Source organism: Cryptotermes secundus, unplaced genomic scaffold (assembly GCF_002891405.2).
Source record: "Cryptotermes secundus unplaced genomic scaffold, Csec_1.0 scaffold526, whole genome shotgun sequence".
NCBI lineage: Eukaryota > Metazoa > Arthropoda > Insecta > Blattodea > Kalotermitidae > Cryptotermes > Cryptotermes secundus.
The window spans coordinates 1,198,712-1,215,018 of NW_019721013.1; the positions used below are offsets into that span (position 1 = coordinate 1,198,712).

The window sequence follows — 16,307 nt, forward strand, 5'->3', positions numbered from 1 at the left end:
AGGCATGTGGCACCTTATCGGTACTCTAGGGAGACAAATAGCCGAAGCTACCCCATAGGAGTGCTCTCCTGCATTCGTCCCGGGTACACCATAGTGACACCCAAGAGTCATAATGCCACCACATGGGAGGCTCCGGTCATAATGCCATTGCCTTTTATGGGAACTTAGCCGCCAGACCCAGTAGGTCATACTAATCCAGACCCCAAGACTGTCGTTGCCCAGTGGGACCACGAGGAGGTGTCCCAATTCATCCCTGGTCCATGATGCATCCCCACCAAGACACAGCCATGGTTTGGCCAACCTCATTGAGGATGGCGTCATGACTACCTGTAACGTGTGCCCTTAAGGTCACAGTTACTCCCGCCACATAGCAGCATAACCAGAATACCTTGAGTTGAGTGCCTTTATGTAAGGTAATGTGTAGTGGACCAGTCTGAGCCAAAATTAAATTTGTCTTGTAACTTGTAGCACATGCTTCTCATATAAATTTGCCTCAGTTTGTCGAGGAATTCTGTATTGAAACCTGTGAATGAATGGGTGTAATCTGTCCAGTAGACTTCTCGTTTTTCTGTACTGCCTCAAAATAATTTTGAGAATATGAGCAGATTTCTATTTCCTGTTGCTATGATACCACATGCAACAATTTGACGCTGTGCACTGCAAGTCTCAACTCTCATGAAAGTCTTGTCACAGACAAAGCACAAGCTGTGAACGACATCTTTGTAATATTTGTTCTGCTTCTTTGTAGACGTGTTGATGGTCAGCTGTTGTCGCTTTGGAACGGCTGTGAAATTTACTTCTTGCGTTCAGTAGCAAGATTGGCATTGCTGAATATTTGTCTTCAGAATCCGGCCAGAGATTTGGGACCCCCTGCTGTTGAGAGGTTCAGGGGATTTGCGGCCCATCTCATGGTAAGCGGTACTGTGAAGTACTTGCAGTCATATATTTAGAATGCAGCTATTTTGCAATGAAGTGGTTCACCTACATTGTGAGTTTTTTTATAACTAGTTGAGCTTTCTTGGTTCTCATTTTGTAGTCTAAACCTTCTTTAAATTTAAGATTAAATAGAGTTCCAGCTCACACCTTGTGCCATGATTGAGATCAGGATAGAGAAGTCTTGTTTTAATGTACTGGCTAATGTAAATTTGGTTTCTGTGATTGGTGCATACTTATTTGTATTGAACGGTCCTTCAAACAGTATTTACTAACACTTCAGTCTGTTTTATATGAAAGCATGTAACGAAAAGAAACTTTTTCTGCAGCATATATTTCTGCTTGCTATTAAGTACCAACACTGAGATGTGTTGTTCATTTCTGGGAGTGGTGGATTGTTAGTCTCTTTGAGTTACTATTCAGAATTTGAACTGGAAAACAAGTCCATTATTTCTTATCTGTGAAATTTCAGTGTTATGTAACATGAATGATACAACAAAGCAGTTCTGAGGTGTAATTTATCTGTTTCAACCGTCCAAGTATGTTACCATTCAGTTGGAGTAGCAGTAATGCTGGTGCATGGTTTGAATCTCGGCAAGATATTTTCTGTGTTGACTGAGGTTTTTGTGGTTTTACTCATTCCCTCCCAGGAAATACTAGTAGAACACTATCTCATTTTGGCCACAGCTGCTACTTCCCAGGTCCTTCCCAATACATCATACCTCTGTCGCGACACCATTTGACACTATAATGTAGCTGCTGGCAGCACAATAAATTGTTCTATAATGCAAGTAAAATTTTCAGGTACTGGCTCGCGAACAGAAGCTGTTGCTCTGTGACAGTAGTCAGTTGCTGTGTTCACTACGCTCTAAGATTTCTCAGTTGGCAGCCATGGAGGAAACAGCCATTGTATTACCCAGACAGTCAGTACTGCAGAGTTGGTTGGTAAGATAGCGCAGATCAATACATGCTTGGTTCTTCAACCTAACTAGAGGGGAGTGCCAGGATCTCATCTATGTCAGTTGGGTGTCATGGTATACCATTATGTTGATGTTCCAGAACTGGCAAGTGAAATGCCTGACTCATGAAAACCCTTTTCATATGCACCCTGACTAGGTTTACAATATAACATTTTCCTTCTGGTAGATCAGACAATTTTCTTACCATCTTGTCTTCAGGCACTTTTAATTTTAGTACGTACAGGTAAGAACCTATGAATATCATACTGAAGTCAACACCACCACAGTGCTTAAGTATCAATGTCATTCTCATATATTGTTACCATTTCAGGAGAGACTGAAGGCATTGCTGGTGACATGCACAATTTGCTTGGAGCAGTTCCGTATATTCCTTTATTGTTGTCCTTCTCATGAAGAGCGAGACATCAACTCAGATATGGCAGTTCCAGCTCTGGAACTTTCTGAATTCCCAGCAATTGTGCAAGCCACAAAGGGTGATCACACTTGGAATTTGGCAGAGGAGAAAGTCAAATACTTGTTGTCTGCTGTGTCCAAGCTCAAATATACAATGGAGAAATCAGAAATTGTTCCATCCTCTCTGTATGGTACTAAAGTCCGAGCAGCGGGTTCGACAGCACAGTCAAACATGCTGATGTCACATGCACAATGTGAATTGTTGGTGAATGGCTACAGCCAAATGGAAGAATTTGCAAATGACATAGGTACACTGAAGACTGTGTTTGAGCAGCCGAATAAAGCCGAATGCCAGGAAAGTGGACCTCAAGTAGCTGAAGACAGCCAGACAGCGAGAGGTGTGAATCCCATGATAAGCAGTCTTATTTGGCTGCAGCAGCACATGCTTGAAGAATCAACAGAGTTCTCCTTGTCCACATCTTCACTGCAGGCAGGTGCATCAGTTGCTGAAAGTGGGACAGTGCCAAGAAGCACTGAGCAGGACGCCACAGTCAAGGACTTCAGAGAAGAGACAGAGAAGTTGCTGAAGAACTTGCTGGTGGCTGTACAGGACGTTTATAAGAAGTGTAACGAGAAAAGTGAGGAAGGCATGAAACAAACTAAGGATGTGGAGAATAATGTTGATGAAGGAAATCAGATTGAAGGTGGACAGCTTAAAGTGTTTGAATCCTTGTCTGCTTCTTTATCCATGTTTCGTATGAGCCAAATAAATGAAGGGTTACATCTGCTGATGCAGAAACTTGTAACAATTCTGGATGCAGAGGGTGTCCAGGAAGGAAATGTCTGCAAAAGGTTAGTGCCATTTAATTGTTGTGTACTTGAGATGAGGCGTGTGCACTGTGAAGCGATGTTGAATGCAGTGCTCATGTGTCAGGTTGCTCCTGCTCTGCCTACCCTGCCTGGACCAGCTGGTGCTTTTCTACCAATTCTTTGTGACGCAGCAGGTGGCTTTGTATCGAGTTAGCTGCAAACTGCTCTCTGTCCTGCTGGCTATCTTCCTTGAGTTAGCTCAAAAGGTAATATGTTTCAGATTTAATGTTTTTGAAGCAATGAGAGGGTGTGTTATGGTCTTATAGGTTATGATACCATTCCTGGATGCAGCAGGTACCGGAGTACCAGATTTCACAGTTTCATATTCTTGTCATGTTGTAGTCATTTAGGTTTCAGTTCAGTTTTAAAACTGACAGTAATTTGGATCTTAACATTTGCTAGGGCTTTTGCATTCCTCCTGAACTGGCTGCAAGTGAGGAAGAATCTCAAAAAGACAGTGCAGCTGGTGGACAGGGCCTGGGAGAGGGGGAAGGGGAGAAGGACATCTCAGACCAAATGGAGAGTGAAGAGCAGTTGGAAGATGCCAGACCAAAGGGAGAAGAAAAGACAGAAGAAAATGAAGATTGCAAGGCATGTTGAGAATAATTATTTATGAGTTATGATAATTCTTTCTTAGTTTTTAAGTTGTGGAGATGTTTGTAGAGCCAACTGAAGAGAAGTTGTTGGTCCCACAAGCGTGTGCATATTGTGCATGGAGAGTACTGAGACATCTGGACTGTAACTTCTGTTAATTATCATAATGTGATTTTAAGTAGTACAGATATACTGCTCAGTATAACAGTATATATATATATAAAACAGTATATATACAGTATAACATACGCAATCACAGGAGTAAGACACAACGCAAAGCACAATACACGTGAACGTAGGAAGAATACTCCGACAGAAGAAGATAGGTGTGACTCGCGTACTGAAATATGACATAAGGATAACAAATCCTGAACAGTTTTAACATTTTTAATATTTAAAATTTAGCAATATATATGACGAATATACAGGGTGTCCCAGGAGGAATGTGCCAAACTTCGGGAGGGTGTTCCTTATGTNAATGGCGCTTTAGTGCCGAAACATGTAGTGCAAGAGAGAAGAGTAAGGTGAATAAATGTATGCACTGTAAGACAGTCAGAATAAATCATGGACATAAATCAGTGCAACAGGACGCTAAAATATAACATTAACATATATTTTCTCTATTGATGTTGTGAATAATATGGGTTTATTTCACAAGACATCACAAATTCATGGCCTTAATACTAGGCATAATTTTGACAAATTTGACAAAACACCAGAGAGGGCCTTACTATTTTGTTATTAAACTTTTTAATCATCTTCCTTTAACTATGAAAAGAGTTAATCAATAATATTAAGAAGTTTAGAGCAGCTTTAAGAACCTTTTTACATTCTAAATCCTATTACACTTTAGAGGAATATTTTAATTAGGGATATTTTCTTGTTTAGCTATGGCCCATTATTTGATCTACTATCATGTATATGTTCTAATTTTGTATTATATCTTATGTGCCCATTGTAGGTTATGTAGTTGCAGTGATTTGTATGGGTTTCATATGCTTGATTAATTGTTGTGGATTTATATGCATTGTTCTGTTGACTACTTGCTGAGTTAGCAAGCTTGTGGTGTGACAGGTTCTGTGTCCAATGGATTCGGCCTTGTATGGATGTGCTGGATCGCGTAATAAATACAGATACACCATATCGTAGTCAGAATGAAAGTATTAATTCATAATTTATTTACATCCATAAACTGTTACACAGTGCTAACTCTCCAGAATGGTAATTGTAAATGTACCGGTAGCTTTGTTCATTTCTGATTTGTGTGTTCAAATTGAACGTCAGTAGGTTAGAGTAATATATTTTTGCCCATTTCTTAATACAAATGCAATTTGAAAGTAACATAAAATCAGCTGGAGACCAGAGCAACAAAATGATTTCTTTTTTGATGTGTATACAGGAGGAGGAGAAGGGAATTGAGATGTCAGAAGACTTTGAGGGGAGGGTCCAAGATTTTGAGCAGAAAGAAGATGAAGAAGGTGACTCGGATGAAGAGAATGATGAAGAGGAACCAGACAAAGAAATGGGAGAGACAGATGCTGGGGCAGACAGACTGGACCAGCAGGTATCAGGAACATTTGAATCATGCCAACTTTTGGTTAGGTTTTGCTTTTCTGTGTTTGGTCTCTGGTAATTATTGCAGCTGTTAAATGTTTGTAATGTAAAAAGAATTAATATTACGCTTTCATGATTTGAATGTCATTATTAATAAACGATTCCATTGTGCATTAGAAGGTTAATGGTCTATATGTGTCTCGTGCACAGCCCATGGAAACGTACTGCTATATATGAGCCCTTGCTGCTACGGAAAGGAAACAGATGTGGTGGAACTACTTATTGCAGTACTCCTACATGTGAATTGCTTCAAAGTTGCGAAGTATGAGAATGAGTTCAGTGGGTGGAACAAGTTAGAGTCAACAAGGTTTCTGCCTTTATAAGAAGCCCCTACACGGTTACTAACAGGACATCTTGTTAGCAGTTTGGGCAGTGGTCACTTAGTTAAACTTAGTGTTAATAACGCAGTGCTTATTTGAAGATGTGTTATAAGAATTTAAAGCCAAGCTTGTCTGTAGTTTTGTTAGGTTTAATTTATGATATCACTATATTCAAGATGACTGTAAAGTTTACCAGGAACTGCATCTTGTGTAAGTTGAACCTTGTTCACTTGTGTGTGCCACTTGCTAGCCTCAGATGCTTCGTTCTGTATGTGAGTTTTATGCCTTGTGCTCTTGCCTGTTGTTAGATTTGGGGCAGCGATTCAGAAGATGAAGGTGAAGAAAACAAGGATGATGAAAGAGGAAGTGGAGAAAAAGTTGGTGAACCAGAACTTGCAGCAAATGAAGGAGACAGTAAACCTGAAGGGGAGAGTGATGAAGAGATCACAAGGAAACAGGAACCAAAGAGGAAAGAAATCAATGAAATGGATGATCCAGATGAAAATGATGATCAGATAGATCCATATCATGGTCAGTACTTTTGTGATGAAGCATCAACATGTGTTATAATTTTTTACAGTTAGAAAAGTTCAGAAACAGAAGTCTCAATAATCATCCACTTTTAGTAGTTTTCTGTTAATTCATGTTCTCATTAAGATCACAGTCTTCTGGAAAGTGACGAAAATCTACCCCCAGTGGTTCATTCTTAGTCTGATTCACTTCCCCATATCAAAAATGAATTTTTCCCATATGGCTTACTCTTCTGTCCTGAAAATGGGGACAGCAGGTTTCTCTGAAATGTTGCCACCTATCTACCAAACTCCATGGCGTCACATCCTAGAGGAGTGTAAGCTTAAAACATTACTTTTTAGAACAACAACAAGTGCTAATTACCTGTCCTTATGCTACAGTTCTCATAAGGTGAACTGTACGGTGATGCTGCAGGCTTGTGTGGCATCTGGATCACATGCTGTGACCCTCTGCACAGTTACAATTGCTAACTCTCACTTGTCATGTACAATAGGTAAGCATGAACCACAGCCTGAGCCAGAACCACTTGACCTTCCCGAAGATCTTCAGCTCGATGATGGTGAAAGAAAAGATGGAGCAGATGAGGATGGACAGGACGAGAATCCTTTTGATATTGACAAAATGAAAGGTGGGTACAATTTGAAGCCATTGTCACTTAACCACCTTTGCATGTCATGTTCATATGATTTACTCTGGAGCAATGATTCCTGAAGCAGATGATTTGGTTTTTGTCTGTATCATTTTTAGTGCTAATGCTTGAGCTGCTTTACTGTCACAGTTCCTTCTGCTTTCCTGCATGTTTCTTAGGATGATTTAAATCACATTAAATGTGTTATGATTCTTATTAAAGTGTGAATGTAATTTTAATACATGTTGTGTACCATGTACTGTACATTTTATTAAATCAAGTTATATTTTAGGTATGGTTTGTTATACATTAAAAACTTGGAAAAGACAAAAACTTTAGCCTAAATAACATAAATGTTTTCTCTTACTTTTGTCTTGTTCATGCACTGTGTTGTTCTGAAGCTAATGACAAGCATATCAATGTGGAAAACTTGATACCTGTGAATAATCCCCCACAGAGACGTTCTATGGAATTACTTAATGCTGTACGAAAATAAGAGTTGCCTCTCCTTTCACTATTACTTGTAAAATCATCCTCCCTTTTTCAGAACAAAGAGTGCCAGACGAGGAAAAGATGGAAAAATCAAAGGATGAAGATTTGCCTGAAGAAGAAGAGCAGATTGATTCTGATGATGAAGAAACTGAAGAAGGCAGAGAGAAAGAGCAAGAATGTGAGGAGAGTTGGAAGTCGGATTCAGCTGATGCAGAAGGAGGAGGCAGCAAAGATGAAGAGAAGGCAGGGGATGAGCCAAAAGTGGAACCTGAGAAGGAGATCCAAGAGGAACGTGCAAAACCATCACAGGATCATCCAGCTGAGATACCTGCAGAACCTGCAGCAGAAATGGACCAGGCATATGGATCAAAAGATCAGGTTAGTGCATTTCGTCGCACTTAACAATTCTTGTTGGTGGTGTATGGATCCTTTGTGAACAAAAACCGTTTATGATGTATTAGCTGGAAAACATCATGTGGGTTGCTGAAACAAGGTTCTTGGGAATCGAACATAATTGGAAACAGAATGTAATACATTTTGCAATGATACTGCGAATATTTATAATTTTTAAATCAATTCTGAAGTGAAATAACATTTAGATTGTTTCATGTAGGTTACTGCTGATAAAGACAGAGATAAGAACACAATAGGGCTACAGCCACCTGAAGAAAGCAGTGCAGAAGGGAAGAATGATAAACAAGGAGTGGGACAAGCACAGGCTGAGCAAACTGATACCGGGCACCATGGAGATGTGACAGCCCACGAGGATAATGTTCAGACTGGTGACAGCCAAAAGGAACAGAACATAAGGAGGCGGCAGCATTTACAAGAAAGTGACAGTAACAGGAGCCTGGGTGGGTAGAGAGTACATGAGACCTGCTGCATTCTGTGTATATTTGTATGTTTACCATTCAGAATTGTTACTGTAACTCAGGCTAATAGAGGTGTCCAGGCCTTTTATTCATTCCCTGATATTCTGCAAATTTCCCATCTAAAATTATATTCCATAGCATAGCAGACTTTCAAAGAGACAATTGCACATAGTTAGCACAAAGTATTATACTTCAGCATACTGTTGCATTGGGGTACAACTTATAGTCTTGTTTTCTGTCTGTAATGCAACAATATTAGTTTAACAACATTAATTCACATTTAGTTCACTAAATGTTTGTTAAATGTTTAAAATGTTATGAAAATTGCTAAAATATATATACATTTGGTGTTTATGTTACATGTTTCAGCTGCATAGGGCCTTCTTCAGCGAACACATGTTTTAAAGGAGCCTGCTGCACTGTGCTCTTGGTCAAATTGTATTCATATAAGCACATCGTTATTATTAACTTCTTTGAATTCTGATGTTGTAGGATGATTTTCTTCGTATCTTATATATTGCGACTGCTTTCGTGTCCCATTGTGTGTTCCACTCACTCAGTTCAGCTTTAACCAACTGGCTTTTTCAGAAATGTTGTTAAGACACGTTAGTGTAATCCATTGAATTCTTTTACATGGACAGTTTTACATGGTCTGGTTGNTGGTTACACCATTTAAAATTATATTCCATAGCATAGCAGACTTTCAAAGAGACAGTTGCACATAGGTAGCACAAAGTATTATACTTCAGCATACTGTTGCATTGGGGTACAACTTATAGTCTTGTTTTCTGTCTGTAATGCAACAATATTAGTTTAACAACATTAATTCACATTTAGTTCACTAAATGTTTGTTAAATGTTTAAAATGTTATGAAAATTGCTAAAATATATATACATTTGGTGTTTATGTTACATGTTTCAGCTGCATAGGGGCTTCTTCAGCGAACACATGTTTTAAAGGAGCCTGCTGCACTATGCTCTTGGTCACATTGCATTCATATAAGCACGTCGTTATTATTATTAACTTCTTTGAATTCTGATGTTGTAGGATGATTTTCTTNCCTTCTTCAGCGAACACATGTTTTAAAGGAGCCTGCTGCACTGTGCTCTTGGTCAAATTGTATTCATATAAGCACATCGTTATTATTAACTTCTTTGAATTCTGATGTTGTAGGATGATTTTCTTCGTATCTTATATATTGCGACTGCTTTCGTGTCCCATTGTGTGTTCCACTCACTCAGTTCAGCTTTAACCAACTGGCTTTTTCAGAAATGTTGTTAAGACACGTTAGTGTAATCCATTGAATTCTTTTACATGGACAGTTTTACATGGTCTGGTTGCAGGAGAGATCAGTGAGCCTGTCAAGAAGAAACTNGTCATTGAATTCGTTTACATGGACAGTTAGAGGAGAAGACTAGGAAAGCATTAGAGGCATCTCACAAGTCTGTGTTCCTGACAGAGGCATCAGGTGTAACTGCAGTGGCATCACCAGCACATGACTGACAGTGAATGGTCTGGTTGCAGGAGAGATCAGTGAGCCTGTCAAGAAGAAACTCAGAATGGTGAACATGACAGTGGAAGAGGAGAGAGAAGAACAGGAGGAGGAGGAGGAGGAGGAGGGAGGACCTGAGAACCATAAGAATGCTGACATCTACCAGCATATAAGAGAAGCCAAGAAAAAGTTTGATACTCAGGCTTTAGATGCTGCAACCAAGGTCAGTTGTTGAACTGTTGTGTTGCATTTGCAGGAGACACTCTAACCAGTTAAAAGTAACATTACTGAAGTCACCCGAGCCTCAGGCATTTACTTCTCTGTTAACTAACCATTTATCTTATCCCTTTAACATCTCATTCAAAAGCACAGCAGTAAGTGCTTCAACATTTATAAACTCTTCATTTTTCCTACAGTGTATTTATGTTCTGTATGATTCTTGCAATAAACAGCTGTTATTTCTCTATACAGCATTAAGCAGTTGGTCTTTGTAATAGAGATGAAGTGTGTTCACTGTGAGGTAGGAATTGAATTTTCAAGTATTGTTTAGATGAAGTTCGTGCTTTAAATTGTTAAATGACACATAATAGACAGATGCACACATTCAAATATCCTGTAACTTCATTTGTAAGGGACACAAATATTGATTACAATTGTCTACTTTGTCAACCATAGGAACAGGCAGAGAAGCAGCCAGTTCCAAATTTGGAGGAAGAGAGCGGAGAAGAACCCAAAGAAGATGACAGCATGGAGCTTGAGGATGACACAGTTCCACATGAAGATGAAGTCCCTATAAGAAGTTCAGAAAATGTTTCAGGCAATAAGAAACACAGTCAGGAAGAAAGTGAGAGGGCATCTGGAGAGAGAGTTGATGAGGGTGGTGATGCAGAAATGTGTGTGCAAGTGGACGGTGATCAAGTGGAGACACTGGGTGCTGCAAGAGGCAGTGAGACCACGTTTCATACTGTGCCTGGAGAGATAATGGCTGATGCCTCTCAGAAGGATTTAATGTCTCCAGAAGATTACCATGCTTTGAGATCTCAGTTGGAGAGTCAGTTGGCAACTTGGAGTCAGGTTAGTATAATGGATGGTTTGAATGAACAGTTTGTAGATACAGACAGTTTTTACCTTAAAATTGTTGTGTGCCAGGGAGTTTACACTGTCATGCAGCACAAGGACTAGGGCCCGTTTGATCCATTCTGACTCCACTTTTCCTGGTTCCCATCTTGTGGTGCCACACAGTGATGAGTTGTTCTGAGTGTGTGAGTTCTCTTCAGCTCATTCCATAGCTGCACACTTTGTCCCCAAACCTAGAAGTGTGTGTTATGCATCTGAGCTGCTTCAATTCCTTTCATCTGGTCTGCATTTAGGGCCCAGGATTCTCAGCTGTACAACAATGGCTGGAGGACCTTTACCTTGCATACTGTTTTACAAAATGTGCACTTATAGTACCACAAAAGAGGCAGAATGTGTTAGTTTCACCTACACATCTCTGTTATTAGTATTAAGTATTTCACAATGCGCCAACTTGTTCACTTGCTTTCCATCCACAGCAGTCTTTGCTCTAACTGATTTAACTCAATTCACTTCGATTTATTTCAAATTCAAAAATAGATCCAGATACAGGCTGGGAAACAACCATTGGATATAGAATGAGTCACAGAGCAAAAAACAAACATTCCATTCCCACAGAAACAAGTCAAGGCATTCATAATATAAAACAAATAAAAAAGAACATAACCATATATACAACAAAACTCTCCCAGTTTACAAAAACAACGCAGAACCAAGACATCTTATTATAGAACTCTCAAAGGTTTCAGGCGTCAGTACAAGTTCTTTTTTCATTTTCATTACTCGTCCATTATTTCCATAAAATCCAATACTTTAGGATGTGGAAAAGTCATATTAGATAAATAAGCAGTACAAAGAACTAAGTCAAGACATAGGAATAGAACCAGAATACAATTAATCTTACCGACTAGTATATACAAAAAATTCATACACAGTATAAAATGGGTGACAACTCAAGAATTCTTTTAATTTTAATTTAAACCTTTAATATCTTTACATAATTGCCTCAAATTCAGTGGGAGACAATTGAATAGTTTGATGCCCATAAAATGTGAGCCTTTTTGACACTCTGTCAGATGTCATAATTTTTAAATGAAATGTTAAGTTACATTTCCCTGCAGTCTGACTGAATATGTACGTAGAAACGTGTATATTTTAATACATCAATTCATTTTCAAAATCTTTTTATATTTTTATTTCTTAAAACCTGGGGCATGTGGCTTATTCAAGAAAGTGTGATATTACAGGTGAAAGTTACGGAAATTTTACCGTATTCAAACGGATTTATTAATGACACTTGAAATGTTCAAGCATTGTTTTAGCATGGTGATGGAAAAAAATAGAAGGTAAAGGTATCCCTGTAACAGGCTGTGGAGACTCATAGGGCTAGATGTCGAGGCTCCCACATTTTCTAGACAGTCAGCTTACAGATGGTGGTCAGGTTGTCAGCCTTACATACTGGCTGCCCATTACCGCTAAGAAGATTCCTGGTAGTCATATCGTATCTGTTAGAGGCTGAGTTGATCCCAGAGCCAAAGTGGGGTTGGAAGGATTAGGTCAATTGAAAAATCTAATGACCCCATCGGGAATCGAATCCATGGCCTTCTGTCTTGTAGCATAGTGCTTCAGCCAGCTGCACTACTGCATACCCCTTTAACACACTACATGAATATTATCTGTATAGCAATTTTGGTCTGTTCACATCTGGCAGGCTCAAACTCACCCTCAGTATGAGTGTGTGTGCATTCCTTATCACTGTTAGTGACCTGCTCATCACCAAGACACATTGTCTTGTCACAGCCCTTCCAATTAATTGCATATTACCAGCACTCTCTTCACGCACTTTAGCCTCCGCCGGATGAAGAAGCAGTGAGAGCATGGGAGTTGTTCAGTGCTGTGACTTCTGGATTGGCTCGAGACCTCAGTGAACAACTCAGGCTAGTGTTGGAACCTACACGGGCCTCTCGTCTGCGAGGAGACTATCGTACCGGACGTAGAATCAGCATGAGGAAGGTAAACTCATTACAAGGAAATTTGTAGCAGTATTTTCCTGATTCACTAAATGTTCAAATTATTGTGTCATTTTATTCCAGGTAATTCCATACATAGCAAGTCAGTTCCGAAAAGATAAAATCTGGCTCAGAAGAACAAAGCCATCTAAACGTGAATATCAAATAGTGCTGGCTATTGACGATTCCTCCAGCATGGCAGACAATCATTCCAAGGAGGTAAAAGAAATGTGTTCAGTAATCAGTTACAGTGCAGTCCTGTCTCCAGATGGCTGTTCTCAACAATTTCAGCTACTTGATTCTACCCAGAACTGTTTTTGGTGTAGTCAGAGAGAAAAGTTTGCAGAAATATGTTTCTTGGCCTTTCCATAACTTCATGTTCACATGTAACAACTTGAGAACTGCTGAATGGATTTCCCTAAAATTTGAAGTTGGGAAGTTCTGCTAAAAATCTGTTCACATATTCCACTTTTAGTTAAAATTTAACAGTGGTAATAGACATGTTACATGAAGATTTACACTCATTCTGCATGCATCTCAAGCATAACCTGTGTCTAACTCACAAAATATTTGTTGGAGCAATAAATGTTTAAACAGAATTTGTGTGTGAAGGGGAAGAAACACATATTTTATGTTTGGTACACTTTTCTCATAACTCTGACATTTTTTTATATATTTAAAATGAAATGAATGCCTCACAGTTGTTACACTATATATACGAGGAGCATTCCGTATGTAATGCCTTTTTTTTTTTAATGAAAACTACAACAGATACAGAAAGCATAATAACGCAGTTAAATAGAGCAAGATTTCAGCTACTTACAGTTATTTTTCCACATAATCACCATTTATTATGCACTTTTGCCAGCGATGAACAAGAGCCTGTATGCCGTGCCTGTAAAACTCTGCGCCAGCAGAGGCTAGCCACCTTCTTACAGCTGCAATGACAGCATCATTGTTTGGAAAATGTTGCCCATGTACTCCATTTTTCATAGGCCCAAAGAGATGGAAGTCTGAAGGTGCTATATCGGGGCTATAAGGTGGATGTGGTAGGACAGTCCAGCCAAACTTTGCAATGTGCGCGGTGGTCGCCAAACTGGTATGGGGTCTAGCATTATCGTGTTGCAAGCGAAAGGCTGTGTGCTTCCCTGGCCTGACTCTGGAAATGCGGGCTTTCAGTTTAGTCAGCGTTGTCTTGTAGAGTTCAGAATTGACAGTCTCAAAGGCTCCAGGAAATCCAAGAAAATCACACCCCGCCTATCCCAGAAGACGATGACTTTCCCTGCCAGTGGCTCTGTCTTGAACTTCTTTTTTCTTGGGGAATCTGGATGTCGCCACTCCATGGACTGTCTTTTGGATTCCGGCTTGTAGTGGTGACACCACGTGTCATCTCTGGTGATGATGCTCTCCAGAAACTTGTCACCTTCAGCCTCAAACTGGTGCAACAGGTCCTGACAGACTTCTGTTCGATGAGTTTTGTGGTCCTGCGTAAGTATCCGCGGGACCCACCTGGACCAGACTTTGCAATAATCCAGCTTCCCCAACATTGATTCCAATGCATTACAGCCGATATTAAGCCATGCACACAGTTCCCTGATCATTATCCGCTGATCTGTGCGGATGAGCTGATCGGGGCGCTGTTCATTGTGAGGAGTGGCAGCTGAGCAGTGATGCCCAGGGCATGGCTTGTCATGCACTTCACTTTCACTATTGTTGAAACGCACTACCCACCGCCTCACTGTGCTGACATCCACTGTATCATCTCCATACACCTTTAGCAAGCGTCGATGGATGTCAATGGGTGAAATTTGTTTGGCAGTGAGAAATTCAATAACACATCTCTGTTTTGTACGCACTTCTATGTCAGACGCCATTTTGGTAGACTGCTCTGCTGTCGCTGTATGTCGCACGACAACCAAACTAACAGTACATTGGCGGGAATGTTCAACCTTTACTACACCACCACCAACATCCAGCTCAGACATTACATATTAACACAAAAAAATAGGAGGCATTATATACTGAACGCCCTTCGTACATTCCCTGACTTCTTGTTGATATTTGATATTAGTCTGTCAACAAAGTAACTTAAATTCTGATTTTATATCACAGGGTTCCCTTGCATGTTAAATGTATTTATATTGCCCCTGTATAGCTTTTGCATTACTGGCTGAAGATCCATGGGAACTGTGATTTTAGTTCTCCTCTCAAGGCCTTATTTAAATGGTACGTTGCACAGATAAGCAGCCAGCAGGGTAATTAAGACTAACAAACAGTCAATAGGTCAGATTTTTAGTGATAGCTGTTTGGGCTTTCCATTTTCTTACAAGCACACTCAATTGTTGGCATATAAATTAAATAAAGTAATACTTATCACCATGTATAGGTGATAGCCACCATCACAAATTGAGTAGCAGAAATGTCAGATGGTAAGTTATAGAATAATTTAATCAGGAGTGCTAATCATGTAATGTTGAGAATGCAGCACAGGGATCTTTGCTGGTAGACACTTATGTAGTAATGTTAGTGCTGTCATGCACAGGCGTGGGTGTAAAGATTATAGTCCTTTGGGATGTAACACTTTGTAATGTGGTAGATAAGTACTGACATTTCAGAGAAACCTCCATCTAAGGGTCCCTTCTTATACCCTGCCTAGCGGACTAAATGGTGGCACATCCAAGGAGACCACAGTCTTAATGTTCATAGCCGTGAGAACCTCAGATGTCAGACATAAAGGTAATCTTCCTTGTGGCCACATGTTGAATTCACTAAGACTGTCCCAAGTAGCTTTTTAAAGGGGAATCAGTTGTAATGAGGCTACTGGTTGCTCACAGGTTTTCACTGGGGAAATATTAAGTGGATTTTTTTTTTTCCTTTTTGCGGCAGAGATCATGTTCCTGTTTGCTGGATTTGAGGCTCTGAATGTGATAACTATAAAGGGTATGGTCTTCTGGGCTGTAATACAAGTTTACCACTTGCTTCTGCTGCTTTCTTGTGTGGCTTACTCTTTGACTTCCAAGATGGCAGTGATACATTCCTCTGAAGTACACAACATTACCACCCAGAAGATGGTGCTCTTCATGTTCTTATGTGTTATATGTGCTGTACTAGCTGGCATTTGAGTCCCTGGCTCTTGTAAGTCGAGCCTTGACGCTGTTAGAGGCTGGAGAGTTAGCAGTGATAAGTTTTGGAGAGACCCCGAGAGTGCTGCATCAGCTGGGAAATCCCTTCACAGAAAAGAGTGGTGCAAGGTGGGTTGAATACAGAAGGTATTGTCATCATCATCTTTCTGTTTCCCTGTAAACTCATATCATTTTTGATGCTGGCATGAAGCACCTTTAAAGCATCTGATGGATGCTTTGGTGTTGTTGCTCCTGTATAGTGAAAACATCATGTGGTTGCAGACAGAATGAGAAAATGTAACGGTGTCTCAGGGACACACAGCAGGTCTTCTGCGCTTCTGATTTATAGCTGTAGACAACCCTTTATGTTTGTGTGTTTCAT

At 39.9% G+C, this 16,307-nt stretch overlaps 1 protein-coding gene across 1 annotated transcript in view; it reads left to right on the forward strand.

Annotated features, from left to right (window-relative positions):
* Positions 1–16,307, forward strand: part of LOC111875246 (midasin) — a 161,972-nt gene that overhangs the window by 144,375 nt on the left and 1,290 nt on the right. Inside the window, exons 58-72 of the mRNA XM_023871314.2 lie at positions 749–911; positions 1,738–1,878; positions 2,224–3,158; positions 3,241–3,382; positions 3,579–3,767; positions 5,170–5,334; positions 6,013–6,235; positions 6,729–6,863; positions 7,411–7,733; positions 7,969–8,209; positions 9,753–9,943; positions 10,396–10,794; positions 12,643–12,807; positions 12,888–13,022; positions 15,915–16,054. Of these exons, the coding sequence (XP_023727082.1) occupies positions 749–911; positions 1,738–1,878; positions 2,224–3,158; positions 3,241–3,382; positions 3,579–3,767; positions 5,170–5,334; positions 6,013–6,235; positions 6,729–6,863; positions 7,411–7,733; positions 7,969–8,209; positions 9,753–9,943; positions 10,396–10,794; positions 12,643–12,807; positions 12,888–13,022; positions 15,915–16,054 (3,687 nt within the window). The remainder of the gene's footprint in view (positions 1–748; positions 912–1,737; positions 1,879–2,223; positions 3,159–3,240; positions 3,383–3,578; positions 3,768–5,169; positions 5,335–6,012; positions 6,236–6,728; positions 6,864–7,410; positions 7,734–7,968; positions 8,210–9,752; positions 9,944–10,395; positions 10,795–12,642; positions 12,808–12,887; positions 13,023–15,914; positions 16,055–16,307) is intronic.